This window comes from Myzus persicae, unplaced genomic scaffold, assembly GCF_001856785.1.
Source record: "Myzus persicae strain clone G006 unplaced genomic scaffold, MPER_G0061.0, whole genome shotgun sequence".
NCBI classification, from domain to species: Eukaryota; Metazoa; Arthropoda; class Insecta; order Hemiptera; family Aphididae; genus Myzus; species Myzus persicae.
Genome location: NW_019104220.1, coordinates 1,387 through 17,640, shown reverse-complemented (window position 1 = coordinate 17,640; position 16,254 = coordinate 1,387). Strand labels below are relative to the sequence as shown.

Sequence of the window (16,254 nt, the reverse complement as noted above, 5' to 3'; positions counted from 1 at the left end):
TTGTGTACCTAATACTACGTTATTCGACCTATTTGAAATGTTTGTAGAGAATGAAATCTTCCACTCTACCAACTATACGCATTAGAAAAAAATTACTTTTTCATTTCATGCACCATATATCTTGTACAATATATATTATTTATGTTACTTGAACGCCAACATTAACATGAATGAAAACAAAAAGAAAAACAAATAGTTACAAGACTGGTAGAAAGAAAAAGCACCCGAACATTGATTAGTTTGTCCATTTAAGACATCGTTGTAGACCTTGAAAATTAATAGATTTTCATTAACAAAACAATATTAATCATTTCAGGACAAAATCGTCTGATTATCCGGATAGGCTAGAAAACTGAATTAGGTACCTACCTATACAAAGACATAATATATATATTGTCTATAGGCATATATAAAACGGCGTATCTATGTATTACATACTTAATTATGAAGAATATTTATGTATTTTCATTACTTTTTTGATGCTTTTAATAATTTTTGTCAATTGAATCTTTTTAAACTTACATTTGATAAATAATTTTAAATTTTTGTAAGCTAATTAAAATATAAATTAAAAAATACTTTTTCTCTGCAATAAACCTTGATGTATGTTTACATTTTTCAATTTGCAGTGTATGTCTCGAGATTTTAAATTCATTTTTATGGTTTTTGAGTGCATTTAATTCAGTGCCCCGATTATAATATATTATGATACCTGAACGTAGAGTTACTTGTACAAAGTTAAATTATAAAATATACTTTCGAATAAATATTCAAAATTATTATTTAAAAAAAAAATACTGAACACTGTTTGTAGGTAAATTAGAATATATTTCGCGTACTTGGGAATATAATAAGTACCTATAGATATATTATAACATCGCGGAAGACCAAGGTCGTGGCGGAAAACCGCAGTTCCGGTATGAGAAGACCGCGTTTATACACCTATATAGTATATAAGACTCACTCCTCGCTACGTTATGATGTCGCGTGCTCGGGGGTCATTGTCGGACCGAAAACTGGACGATACGTTATGTACGAGAAACGGAAATGGTCGATTTTCGGGCAAACGAACAAACCGTAAAAGGCCGATCGGCGGACAATATTATTATAACATTATACCGATACTCGCGTATATTTACGATATTATCGTAGCTATACGCGTTAAACGTCATTATAATAATAATATGTAACGTAACTCGCTCAGTATTTACGATAACAAACGATGAGGGTTATAATATTTATATATATATATATATGTATTTATGCACCGACAACAGTTTTGCCGTTGCAGATGGTGGTATACAGTTATGCACTTAGTATGTGCGTGCATAACAATATCCGTCGTATATATACGTGAGTATGGATGGAATTGAAGAGAATTCTTTTTTTATAGGCTCGTCGACCGCGGAAGGAGGGGGGAGGAGGAGGAGATACGAAAAAACAATATTATAATATAGCGATGATATATAGGTAAACGCGAAACGAAACGCAGACTGACCGACGGACGGACGAAACAAAATAATACTATACCTAACATAATATATAAACCGGCCGCGAGATAAACTGGGACACTTACGGTAAGTTACGGCGGCGACCGTTGTAAATCGGGGTCAGTGCGCGGCGGCAGCTGTTTCCGCTGGCGCGGAGGACTCTCCCCAAGGGCGTCCTTGGCACAACCGCTAAAACCACGAATCGACATTCCGAAATTCATACGTTATCGCCGTGCCGACGACGTAGCTAGTATATATATATATAGGTACCAATACTCACTTTATTACTACTCTACATAATAATGTAACCCTGCAGTCAATATTGTTATTATTATGATGGAAAAAAAAACTTCTGCTGCTATTTTGCTATTGTACCAGCAACTGTTGTTAACTCGCAAGAATTTCGAAAAATAAGCCACAATAGCCGATTTGCATATTATTATTCGTGACGACGACGGTGATCGTAAAATTAAACACAGTTAGCGGTAGACGGATCATTCGTTGACCCCGCTCGGTGTGTGTTTACGATCGGTCATTATTATAAATCTAAAACAACGTCGTACCACTCGTACCTATATGCATTATTTCATTTAAAACAATATAGTATAATATGAACGTCATCGCACTTATCGGATCAAAACTTTGCAATCGACGTTTTCTCCCCTGAAGCTCGAACAAAGAAATCCCCCCTGAAAAACATTAAGGTGCTGTTTTGTAGTCGAATATATTAACGCATATAGTTGAGATGCAGGGCACATCGCATCTTTCGAAATTTGAAATGTATTCTTGCACTTGTAAATCCACACAATCCAACGTCGTTTTCGCTCCAAACTGTGTTTTGTTTTATATCATATAATTACTTTGCTGTGCTCCAGTCGCCGATCGGAAATAACTTAAATTATTCAACTGATAAATTAAAATATACTAATATATATAAATATACTGATTAGTGATTACTAATATATATATGTATTAATATACTGATTACTAATATATATGTATTAATATACTGATTACTAATATATATGTATAAATATACTGATTACTAATATTCAGTCTGATATCAAAACTAAATTAATACCTGCGTAGAAATTGGCTATACTATTTGAAAAAATAGTGACGTGGAACTGGGGAAGAAGTAGATAAACACCTTTACTTAAAAAATATAGACAAACGCCTTGTCGGAAACCGAAACATAAAAAACTCAATTTCTTCTATAATTTCGAGGGAAACCCGTAACTGCTTACCATTTTATTGATACAGATTTATATATATGACGTGCAACATAATGACAATTATAGTAATCAACAAAATATATTATGAATCGATGCAACTATAACCATGTGTGCAACCAGTTATTTTCTTGTTTTAAAATTATTAATAATATAAGAAACATCATGTGAATTGAGCAAGTATAGTTTCGAAGATTGTCCCGAACAAGCACAGTCCACAAGGGACTTTCTTTTAAATAATATAATTTATTATGTAAAGATGAGTAGAGTACGTGCGTGTGCGTTTAAACGAATTGCGCAATACGGTAGAACTGTCGAAGTTTACGTATTATAAATACATAACTTATATAAATAATATATTATTATATACTATACGACTCACTCGAAACGTTCTCAATTTTCCATTGTACATTATGTTACAACAATATGATATGTATAATGAATAAGGAGCTCGCGCACTTGGATATTCTGCATTTTATGCGACCATCCGGTTTCGACACGTGTAAAACGTTTACTGCGATTCCGGTTGAAGAGAACGCTGTGGCGGGTGTGCAGACGTTCGCCCCAAGACGCTTATATTATTATTATATTTATGGCAAACGCGTATACTAATATATATTATGTATGTATGTATTCCATCGGTTGAACTCATTTCCGAAACAAGTTACACCGCCGAAACGTTGACAAAGAAAATGTACAAAAAAAACAAACACGATGTACTATATATATATATATAGACACAGCCGTTTTAGAGACGTGTCCTATACATGTTATTACCATAAACGCGTCCGAAAAATGAGGACGAACAATTACACTCAAACGTCGCCGCCACGGGATCGATAATAATTATATTGCATATTATTATGCTACCAGTGCCTTCGACGTAATAAACACCTGCTGCAAAATAGGATATCCGGTCAAATATAATAATAAGATAATCCACCGCCGTCACGTATCCACGAACACAGATTGAATACACCGCGGAGTCATTGCGTTATATGTATATAAATATTTTATCGTACAACAATTACGTAATTTGGGTGCATTTCGATTGTGCGAAAATCTCGTCCACGCGACCTCTGCTCTCGGATCGCGTTACGGATTGCCGATAATAAATAAATATATAAATATATATATAGGTGTGTATATACGTTGGCGGCGAAGGGAGGGGTGGAAAGAAATTTCGGTCGGATGACGTGGAGAGGATATATAAGAAAAAAAAGAAAAAATCCGTCCGAACAATATAATAATCTCGGAGAACAATGCCGTCGAAAATTCGCGATCCGTTGCGAGTTCTCGGGATCCGGTGATTAGACACCGCTCGTTTTTGTGTGTACGGGTGGGCGATATCGCACATAAGTGTACAGCAATATAATGTTGTTATTGTGTCTGTGCGGCGGACGCAGCCGAGGAAGTTTCCCGTTTTCCGACGAGGAAAATATTTGCGTTGCGCAACCGCGACGGTTGAAAACTTTACGCGGGCACCATAATAATATAATAAATAATAATAATAATATATACGTACGTAACACCGCGGGTGATCGTTTCGGTCAAAAGAGCCCGCTCGTTACATATATATATATTTAAACATATATTTTATATATAATGTACCGGGTCGATAGTTTATCGTTAACCCGGCAATATAAATCCTACTCGACGCGATTTTATTATTGTTAATATTTTTTTTTTCACTTTCAGGGGAAAACATATTTTAATGAAATTGTGAAAAACGCGTAGAAATATAATATTATAATACGCATAAATGTATAATATATGTACCTATAACTAAAATAAAAAAATAAAATGCCCCTGATCAGATACTGCCCGATTCACCGAGAGAAGTATTACCCTGTACATTATTATATTATATGTTATTATTACGATGATGACACTATACAGTACGATGTGATTTCGAGTGTGTAATTACTAATTGCATTATTATCATTTCGGAAAGTGAAATATTACGTGCCAGGGTAAAACGCAATGGTAGTTTAATGTATGCGCGTTTCCTCCGACTCGACCATATAATAATATATAATTGCCTAATAGAAAATGTAACATATATAATATATATGTATATAAATATTTGTATACGATTCACTTATATAGTATGGTTTATGCCGGGCAGTCGTAATCCATTATTACGTTAAAATCTGCGGATATATGTCTGTGCTAATATCACATTATTTGCCAAAAACCATTCGACTGCAATATTCGTTTATTTCCACAGGCTACAGTTTATTCTCAAGAAAGATACATAAACAAAGATAATACTAGTGTATTATCTACCAATTATTTAAAAGAAAAATTTTATGGAATATGTTAGTCGCTAACCTAACGGGACCCCTAAACAAATATACATATCAAAATGTTTTAATTTAAGGTTATTTTTTTTCAATCATTTGCAGTTTATGTGTTTGTCTGAATAGTGAATACTATGCATAATGATTAATGAATAATAGTAGGTATATACTAAGAGTGTATTTAGAAATATTCGGAAGATAAATTTAAATATGGGCCTTATAATACATTATTTTAGAGGTGAAAAACATAATCGGAAGTAGAAACCATATACTAATATTATAGTTAAGCATATTGAAGACAGAAATCCCAGGGTACAATTCTATATCCAATTCTTTATTGTATTATTATGTTCGTGTCTGTGTTAGGTTATCAATCGTTAATGGCTAAAATGTACACTTACGCTGAGTGCTGACAATAATGGAATTTTAATTTCCTACTCTACCTGTCGATCTACTTAGTACAAAGCAGAATCAGATATGATTCTATTAGATGACTGGTAGTTATTCTATAATAATTTAAGAATAAATTATAATAAATAAAAATGTATCGCATTTGTTCAGGACTTAAGAACTTCATCATAGAAAAACGTAATTGCTAATTACTGTACATTGCTCAAATTGGAACACTATCTATAGAATAGACTTTTCCAAAATTATTAAAATATTCTAACACTGAATAGTACCTGGAATTATTATTTTATTAATTATTCAACATATTATACGAAATATTCATATCAAACAACTTGTAATTTGAAACAAAATATATTTATGATTTGAGTATTTCCGTGGCCAACGACTCGCTTCTTGATAACAATTTAGGTGTGGGACCTATCGCATATATTCTGTCAGTAGCCTGCAATTACCACGGTACAAAATTCCTGAAGAGATCTCACATAATACCTATAGGTTCTGGCGGGACTTAACGAGATAAAAAAACGGATTTATTTTTATAATGGAACGCCCATTATACTGACGCAAACCCCGATGATGATAGTGAACAATGATAGCTTTTTTACTTCCAATATTTCAAATATTGTGACGTCCAACGCGTGGGTGAAAAACATAATATTGTACCTATATTATTGTGTACGAAGACACGTGGGCGGTGAAATCGGCTCGGAGTGGCGACCAGTGGACTTGTATGCAGGTATTGTGTCCGCCGGAATTTCGACAAAGACTAAACTATCAAATTCTCGTATCATTTGCATACTATAGGCGACTGAATAAAAAAAAAATACCACACTAGATAGGTATGTACCTGCTTGAAAAGCAGTCATTTGAAATTAAAAAAATAAATAAATAACCAAGATGAAAGTTTAACGTTTGTCCAGTATCTGCGAGCAATCATAAAAGTATAAATATTTAATAGGATTTAGTTAACATTGTACACATATGTGTGTGACTGTAGTCACTGATTATAAATTATTCGTATTATAATAATATACTCACTATCTCACTATTTTCTTGAAAATGATATTTATTCGATCTGTTTATATAACATAATGCAAATTACAAACACAATCGGATGTATGTCGTCGGCTACTTTTACTTTTTAAAGTTGTCGCCACTAGATATTTATTATGTGTGTATGAAATGAAAATTCGGTTAAATAATGTAGATAATATTCTATTTCACACGAATATCATAAACCGTATTAGCGATTATATACTACCTTTAGTACCACTAGACCGGATAGGATAACTGGAAAAATTAGGTCTGTTCGCGCGGCCCGTGAAAAATGCAATTTAATTCTCCGTGTTACATAAATAATGTTCATTACACGATTACACAGTTATATAAAATAAGCCATAAGGTATCTTACGGCTTCCAATGTCGTTATGTTTGGTTTGCAGGTATTGTATAGAAAATATTTTCCATTTTTTGGCATGGAATATAAATTACCTGGTAATCCTCAAATACTTAATTCCGTGGCGCCAAACACATAATCTTGCTACACTATATACTTCCGTCCTGTCTACACCTATAAACACACCGCAGTCAACTACTGTAGAGCTAGTGCGTGTTTAAAAATAATATATTGGTAACCATTTCCCATACAACACAGCTTAGCGGATTCACATTTTATTGATTTATATATTTTATAATATGTTTAATATTTTTTAAGCAGTCCTCCTCGTGTGTCAGGCTGACGTATAGGACAGTGGGCGGTTAACACTGTTTTAGGTTCTGTATTAGCTTCTGTCACAACAATGTATACATAATATGGCGCCACAGCAGGTTATTAAATGTATATTAATTTATTTATATACGTATATTGGCATTTGGCATAGTCCACACAAACAAACAGTTTGGCTATACATGTATATCGATTAAAAAGGGAACCGATATAATTTATACAAGTCTTTTACAGCGCATGTACCACGCTAAATGAAATATTATGACGAATTTGTTTTTTTCTAATACAAGTTATGAAAGAAACTTCATGATATAAATGTAGTATAATATAGCTATATGTACGTGGTTGACGTCATGAAAGACTAATAGCATTCTGACAACTGATTATTTTAACTCGGAAACCAGTAGAGCACCCCACACATAAAATCAACTTCAATTGCGCAGTTCTAAAATTACTAACTGGCTGGTTTCTCTATTTGCTTTCCGATATTATTATAATGTCTGAACGACGAAAATATGAGACTCTATCTTACAGATATAATATAAAGATGTTAAAAATTAAAGTAAGATCTATTTGTCTATTAATATTGTAGTTCATCTATACGAAAACGAAGGTTATAAATGTTATTGATAAAAAAAAAATACTTATTGAAGGTATTATTCAACTATAATGGTCACAAGTCATCATATATACCAATACTTTAAAAAAAAGTATTGCGAAAGTGACCGGAGCATTCAATCGGTATCAATATTTTGTGTATCCGAAAAAAAGTATAAACGTGCTTGCAGTCGAATTTAAATCTAAGCCGTACGTGACATTGGTGGTAAATAGAATGAATAGGAGAACTATTACAAGTTAGGTACATTGGGAGTGGAGAACCGCGTTTCACGTGATCCTACAAACCCGGTTTTCTCTTATTGATTTTAAACGTTTGTGGCGAACCACATTGGAACGAGCAATACGGTGACTGCGGTTTACGATCAATTGGAGCACGTAAAAATGTGTTATTTTTTATTGATTTAAAATGTGTTCCTATATTTTATTGATGACTTGGAAAATAAACCGAAAACGTGGGTGAACCAATGGCCTAAACCAGTTACACCATGAAAAAAATATATAAAAATTAAATTTTTACGGGATTAGTAAACGTGATTTAACTCAAGGTACCACTATATATTATAATATGTGCATTTTTTTTTAAAAATTCTACCTTTATAAAAAGAAAAACTATTTCAGAAATGTCCACTTTACGTCTACACAACACTCTTTATAATATGTCTTTCGTTTAGAAAACACAAATGGTTGAAATGATACCAATTACAATACTGCTATAATAATAGGCCCCAACGTGACAAGTACCTTGAGCTGTATAGTAGAAGATACCACTGTATAGTGTACGTTTAGAAATTATATTTTTTTCACGCGTTTATCATATTATATTATACTAACGACGAAATGAGAATACGACACGCAATTCCTATATCAGAAAAATAGAAAGAAAGTTGCTAACCTATACATATCGATCGCGAAAAACGTGCACGTGGAGTACGTGACGAGAATATTATAAACGTTATTTTTTTTTGTTAATTTTATAAACTTCCTGTTCAGGCTATTACAATATTATTATAAAGGTATATGTTGTCGTCATAATATCTGGGAAGGTAGAAGTACAGACGGTGCATTAGGTAAACGTTTTTTATGTACCGAGGACTTGTGTTTTTGAGTATACTTATTGAGCCGTTCTCAAAATGGGATATTGAGAATGGACCAACCAAAGTCCAACTTAAATATCAACAAAAACATCTACAATATATTGTATACCTTTTGGAGCATTAAAAATCCTTCAATCAATTTTAAGGTTAACTTAAACTTTGGATATGGTTGGCACTTTGGGGGATCAATGTTAAAATTCTCAGAACTTTTCTAAATGATTGGAAGGGGATTAAAAAAATGGGAGCTATTAAGGAACACCTGTTTTCGACAAAATTGCTTCTCTTACTTTGTTGCAACTCATAAATTTATATACATAGAGTTTTGGCTTTTTTTTCTGAATATTCATATTACTATAGCATTTAGTAGAGATGAAAACATTTCCAACATATTCACTCTTTTTGTTTTATTTATAGGTATTTTAAATTGTTGACTATTTTTAGTTTTTTATTGATTTATGAGTGATACAACTACTGTTTTCTGGTAAAATAAAATTGAAAAATCCATACACTATCCCGTGTTAGTTTTTCATGCGAGAATTATAAAAAAAATTGAACTCAATTCCCAAATATTTTATATGACGAAATAAGTTTTCATACCACCTCCATCTGAAAGAAAGTCACTGCACGAGGATTAAGTGTCTACCACGAAGGCGGGTAGTAACGAGAGGTTAACCATTTATTATTCAAAAGCACCTTGTAGGAATTATGAAAATTTAATTTATATCTCCAGCACTTGTTGACAATATATTTTATTTGCTTATAATATAATGTATATTCTATACTTGTTGTAAATAATATATGCATTGTAATATTATTTTAACAACAGACTTAGAAATCCACTCACGTGGCATAATATATAAATATTTGGATTGTTAAGAATTGTTGTAATTTCTATTTTTCATTATGTCTTCATAATATGTATAATAATCTATAGATCCGTTCTAAATAGATCACGTATACTAGATCTGCAGCTTAAGTAGATAATTATTTTGGCCGGCAACAAATTAATTGGGTAGTGTGTGGTTTCAGCGGTGTGTCCTGAATACTGGACGTTTATCTCTATACAGATCTAGTAATATGTAGGTGAACTATTATTTGTATTTATATTATAATTACAATGAAATAATTCAGCGTTTGAGTCATTTTGAAATTTAACACTGTTGAACGAATAACAAAATAATATTTTTACTTTGAATGATAATTATTTACCAAAAAAAAACAGCAATGCTTTGTTTTTAGCAGCAACTATATTACTGCAAGATCAAAAATAAATAAAACTTTTGATAATTTTTGATTTTGTATTAAATATCTTAAGATATTAAATTATTAAGCAATAGAGAATATGTGAAAATAACTAAATTATGCAAAAATATAAGAAACATTAATTATGTTTGTGAGTTTGCTTTTGTATCAGTAATGAGAAAAAATGTTTTAATGAACTTGTTAAAAGCATTATAATTTATAATATATATATATAATTTCTAAAAAAATAATTATCGAAATCGCGCGAATGCATACCAAGTATTATGTACATGACTAGCACAGCAATGTGTACATATTGTAATATAATATTATGTTATATAACTTAATATATTATAACATTAAATCGATTTAATTTTATTAATTTTTTTTATTTTTGCTTACCAGTACGGGCAAATGGTCAACAAAGTAGCACATGAGCAGAATGGCCACCACGTAACCAATGCGGACGTCCTGGACCAGTGACACGCGTTTGGCCAGGCACGGGGCACGGCTGTTGGTGGACGTGACGGACACGGACGCAGCTGTAGACGGCAATTGATACCGGGAACCCAGGCCACCGCCGCCACCATACCGGTACGGTCTGATAGTGGACGCGGCGTAGCTGTCCCGATCGCTGCTCGTCAGCAACGTGCCAGAGTCGATGAGTCGCTTGGTCTCGTCCATCCTGCGGAGCGTGTCGTCCTCGGCAACAGCGCCGTTCTGGTGGTGCATCAACGCCCTGGGCGCGCCATTGAGGAACGTGACCGGCGGGGCGTTACCGGCCGACGGCAAGCGGAGCAGGTCGTTGACCAGTGCGCAGTCGGTTCGGTGGTAGCCGCCGGTGCCGGTGGCCGATGTGGTGCACGTCACCGTCGTACGGTCGCTGCAGTCGCTGACGCTGTGTCGTATACCTCCCCTGCTGCAGCTGGACACGGTGGATATCTCAGACATGCACGACGACAGGTCGGACGACGAGTTGACCAGCAGTGGATTGGGACCCTTCCGGTGGCCGGCGCAACCGAAAGCGGCGGACGCTGCGGCCACAGCGGCCAGGGACGCGTGTAGCACCAGCGAGAACACTGCGTACCGGCGGTCGGACGGTGGAGAACACGGGTCCGTCTGGGCGATCAGTGCCGCGGCGCCCACGCACGCACTCACCACCGACAGGCTGGCCAGATGGTAGAGCAACAGCGGCCGGCCACCAGCAGCCACAGTCCGCTTTTTGCGCCTCAGCCCGGCCATCAAGGCCAGTGACGCTAGCGTGCCGGCCTGCATCGTGTGCGCGGCCGTCCACAGCCACTGCACCGCACTGCACAGCGCCGGCTCGTCCGGCCGGAACAGCGACAGTGCCGAGCCTGCAGTACCGGCCGCCTGTTTGGCGATGGCCTCAGCCAGCAGCGCTATAAGAAGCGGGTCCGACGGCCTCCACTGGCCCCGGCCGAACCACAGCACCAGTATTGCCCAGCACAGCCATACCACAGACAGGGGACCGCCGATTCCCGTCGTCAACCACACCAAAGCTTCTGAATGCATCATTCATTTTTCTGAAAATTTCAAATAATATCTTATTATTATAAAATGTAATCATATTATCATGTTCACAGCAGTTTTGTTCATCATTTCACTCTTCAAGACTTAAATTGAAAACTTGGTTAAACAGTTGCACAACTGGGGAAGGGGGATCGCAGGGACCAGACCCCCCTTGGGCCATTTCTATAACAGGCTATATAAGATAAGCTTCTCCCGATTTATTTCTATGTGCAGTTTTTTAAAATTATTACAACTATAAGTTACGCATCCTGTTACCTCAGTTTAAACTGAGAGGTATTTTTCCACTCTGAAAAGGGTAAAAAATTATTTAAGAAACTCTACATCAGAATCAAAGCTTAAATATTCATTTTGACATTATAGAATAACATCTTAAGAAAATAGAAATATATGTGTTTTATCTTTAATGAATTGTAAAATATTACAAACATTGTCTTATATTTTCATGAAAAAAGTATTGAATATATTATATAGATTGTACGGGTACTAGAATTTTTTCTTTAATTAAAATGTGTATGTTCTAACTTCTGACAAGTATAGACCCCCCCCCCTTGAAAAAATTTTGGTTTCGTTACTGTGGTTAAGCAACAGTTCATTCCTAACTCAGCAGACGTTTTGATTTTCTACTTAAAAGAGTAAATTAAATAACTTGTCTTCCATAGGTAATTTATAATTTAGTATCAAATTTAAAACAAAAAGAAAACAATAAAAACGAAATTTTAGTGTACCTAGATAAACAATACGGTAAATATTTTTTTTTCATAAATTTACGGCCGAAGACTGTGTATACGGTAAAATAAATATGTTTAGTGGGACATTCCCATCTAAACTTAGTGTGATTACTGCTGTGAAAAATGAAAATGGGCTGTGAGGAGCCTGTGAACATTCAAATATAATATTTTACACTCGCAGTGCCGCACTGTATAATCGAAATAAATTGCGTTGCTTGTATTACATAGAAGTTTATTTTCTGTTTTAAATTTATTGCACTGACGCAAGGTCAAAATCCGAAATGTATTCATAAAACGAAAGTGCCTTTGATTTATGTAAACACGTTTTAGAATTTGTAAAACGACTACGTCGTTTTCGACCAAATTGACATTTTACGAAAACCCCATACAATAGACAGTTTGAAATATTATTGTGCAACGTATTATTCTGTTCGTGTGGATTTCAGGCAGAAATAAATTGTAAATTATAGTAAAAACTAATAATACATAACATCAATAATTATTACTGTCTTAACTTTAAATAATTATAAATCGGCAATAAATGCATAAACACAATAACAGACTAGCAATATACTGATGTATATAACGGCTATACGCGATCGTCATTTCACATATTAAATAAAATTAAATGAATATTGGCAACTAGTATAATTTTTACTATATATTTTGCCTTTTTTGAAACTGTGTTCCAATATGTTTGCCCAGTATGAAGCGTATTATATTTTTATAAAGTACCGTTACAACATTAACAAAATTAAATAATGTGAATTTGCTTAACTAAACTAAGTATGGATGTTTCTCTATGCCATAGCTTATTATGATTTTGTATTACTAGCAAACCCGTTCTCAGAAAAAAATTTGCCATAAAATGGGTATTAAAAAATAAAAATTATTGGTACCTACAATGCAGTCATGCTGTGCAGATAAATAATATATAGGTTCATACTGTATAGTGTATAATATATTTTATTTGAATCAAAAAATAAAAAAATAAAATGTAGATGGCTATAATTTAGTAGTTTAACTTAATTAATCTTAATTATTCGTTTATATTAAATTAGTATTTTCCGTTTCTTTCTGTATCTTTTTTTATAATCTAGTTAAGAAAAGTTTCAGTAATATCATATCATATGTTTAAGAATCTAATTAACCTTATAACTATATACACGCTGTTTATCTACATCTCCCTCTCAAGCTAGCTTTATAGGACTCGTCGAAAAATATATAGTTTATATTTATTTATTTATTTATTTATTTATTTATTTGTTAACGGGCTGGGCCCTATATTACAGTTATTATAATATTAATATCATGGAGTTACATATATACATTTTCCATAAATAAAATCAAACTCAAATATAGATCATAAACTCGTGGCCACGTGGATTCGTCAGGCATTCAGACAACCTCGGACACTCAGACCTAGAACATTGTACGATCAAACTGAATAATGAATGACACGACGACGACGGTTGTACGACTTGCGATATCGTTCCGCAAAATATGCATAATATTGAATAACGAGTGTTGTAGACATGCTGCAGCAGGTGTTCGAAATGCAAACGTCACGGCAGCGGTCTTGCAACGATGTTTACCACGAAAACGAACTATTTACTACTCGAGCGATTGTGTTTGTGTATATAATATTGTTGAGTTCGCGTGAACGGTTTCTCGAGTGTATAGGTATAAAATACTATACGGCGACATCATCGATCGACAAATATCCGTCGTCAGTGGCATATTTCCCATGGTAATACTATGCCTCTAGTTACGGTATGGCATCCGAAATGAGGAGGGCCTATATTATGCGAGTGCTGAGTGGTGAACTCTTTTTCGTTTCTGGTAAATATATATTAATAATATAAGATACGTACGATGTAGACTTGTAACTACTACCTACCTTTTTTTTATAGACGCAAATTATGATTTATTAGAAAACGCATGTCAATTATAATATTCAATCCAGCTGCCTATGATAATTAAACACTCCGTATTACTCTTATTAAAGTCTAGCGTCTAACCAACAAAATTCTGAGGGCTTTAGAAACATTATAGTCTATAAACACACATTAAGTATTAAACCATAACAATACCTATACCTACAATAAAAATCATTTCTATGACATTTTTACGAGACCGACGCTCTGCATAAAATCATAGTAGGAAGTGAAATGTCATTTTCCGTTCTAAAAATCTTTGAAAGTAAGTTAATATCAACTTAATCCTTGAACACCAGAAATACATAACAATTTATCTTTATTCTCGATTGAATATTATTTACCGATTCACTTCAAATAGGTATTTATTAGAAATACAATAGTATGTATACTTATTTCACTGCTGGGTAAAGAATGATGAAAAACAATATTACATACCTATTATTATTTATTTATTTATTTATAGAAGGATGACGAACACAAGTAATGAATGTTAAATTTAATATTTTGTCAATAATTATTAAATAGTCAACACAAATTGTATTTAAACAACTATTATTGCATGTACTATTATAATATGATATTTTAGTAATAAACACATACGAATTAATTAAGTACGGGAAGCAATTTTAATATTCATAATGTTATAAGTTTATAGCAATATTGTGTTGAACAAATTGTAGGTGTTTATAAGGAGAGGTAGACCTCAAAATTCCTAAACAGACACGTTGCCCGTCGGGTTAGGCTCACTATGACTATAATATAATATAATATGTATTATAAAAAGGCAATATATTCAAATATGACTTGTGTACACGTGGGGACTTATGGCAACAGCAATATGGGTGTTGACGACAAAATATTATAAAACACACCTCAAACGATTACCATTCGTTTTTGTTTTACAAACACTGCCAAAAGAACTTTAACACGATCAATTAAACGAAACCCACGGTTGCAGCGGTTACGTTAATTCATTGTATTTTACACGATGATTCGTTTAATAATATAAGACGGTCGTTCTCAGTAAACTCTTATTTTTTCGAACTTTTTTAAATTTAATTTTAAGAAATCTGTGACATTTATTTCAACACTACATTTGTGTTTAATTGTCAAAAAAAAAAAAACTTCAAATGTTTTACTTTTACCGCTGTATGTTGTTTTCATTTTATTTTTATTGTAATCTCTATTTTTAACTTTGTATTTTAAATCAAAAATGTTTCTATACATTTCATTTTTCATGAATATTAAATATTATTGAACCAGCACATAGCTTATTGTTTATAAATTTAACGTCTACAAGTGCAGAGTACTACCTATATACATATAGGTAGTTAATATTCGAGGATTTTAAAATTAATTTCCCTATTTTTGTAAAAAAAACTACCTAGACCTCGATCTAAAACTATTTCCTAGGTTAAACTTTTAAAGTGTTCAACATACTATTTTATACACTCACATTTTCAAATATTTAGTAGCTAAGTTTATGAAATAAAAATAGATGTTGCCAATTAAAAATAAAATAAAATTTAAAAAATCATAGATAATAAAAAAACAATATGATTATATTAAGGTGTAAGTAAATTACATATAAACACGCTATTAAGACGAAACATTGGCTGAAATAATCTGCTGTCTCAAATAGGTAATGAAAATCACCCTGTATATTATATACAATTACATATTATATTATTTTATTTTTATGAAAACCGGCATCTCTATAAATTTCTCTTCGAGACGAGACGTGCCACGTGCACCAAGTACGTGTATTTTCGCGCTTATTATAAAAAAAACCAGAGGGTCGACGACGTAATTTTCTCTCTCTTTCTCTCTGTTCGCTTTTCACCAGTTCTCCACGAAAATATATTCATGTACGACGGGTGGTATAATCATATATATTAGTCGGTACCTGGCAAGTGTTT

General features: G+C 33.5%; 1 protein-coding gene across 1 annotated transcript in view; it reads right to left on the bottom strand.

The window, feature by feature from the left end:
• Positions 1-11,678, bottom strand: part of LOC111040155 — a 36,759-nt gene extending 25,081 nt beyond the window's left edge. The window contains exon 1 of the mRNA XM_022323911.1: positions 10,519-11,678. Coding sequence (XP_022179603.1) covers positions 10,519-11,652 — 1,134 coding nt within the window. The 5' untranslated portion in view covers positions 11,653-11,678. The remainder of the gene's footprint in view (positions 1-10,518) is intronic.
• Positions 11,679-16,254: the final 4,576 nt, after the last annotated feature.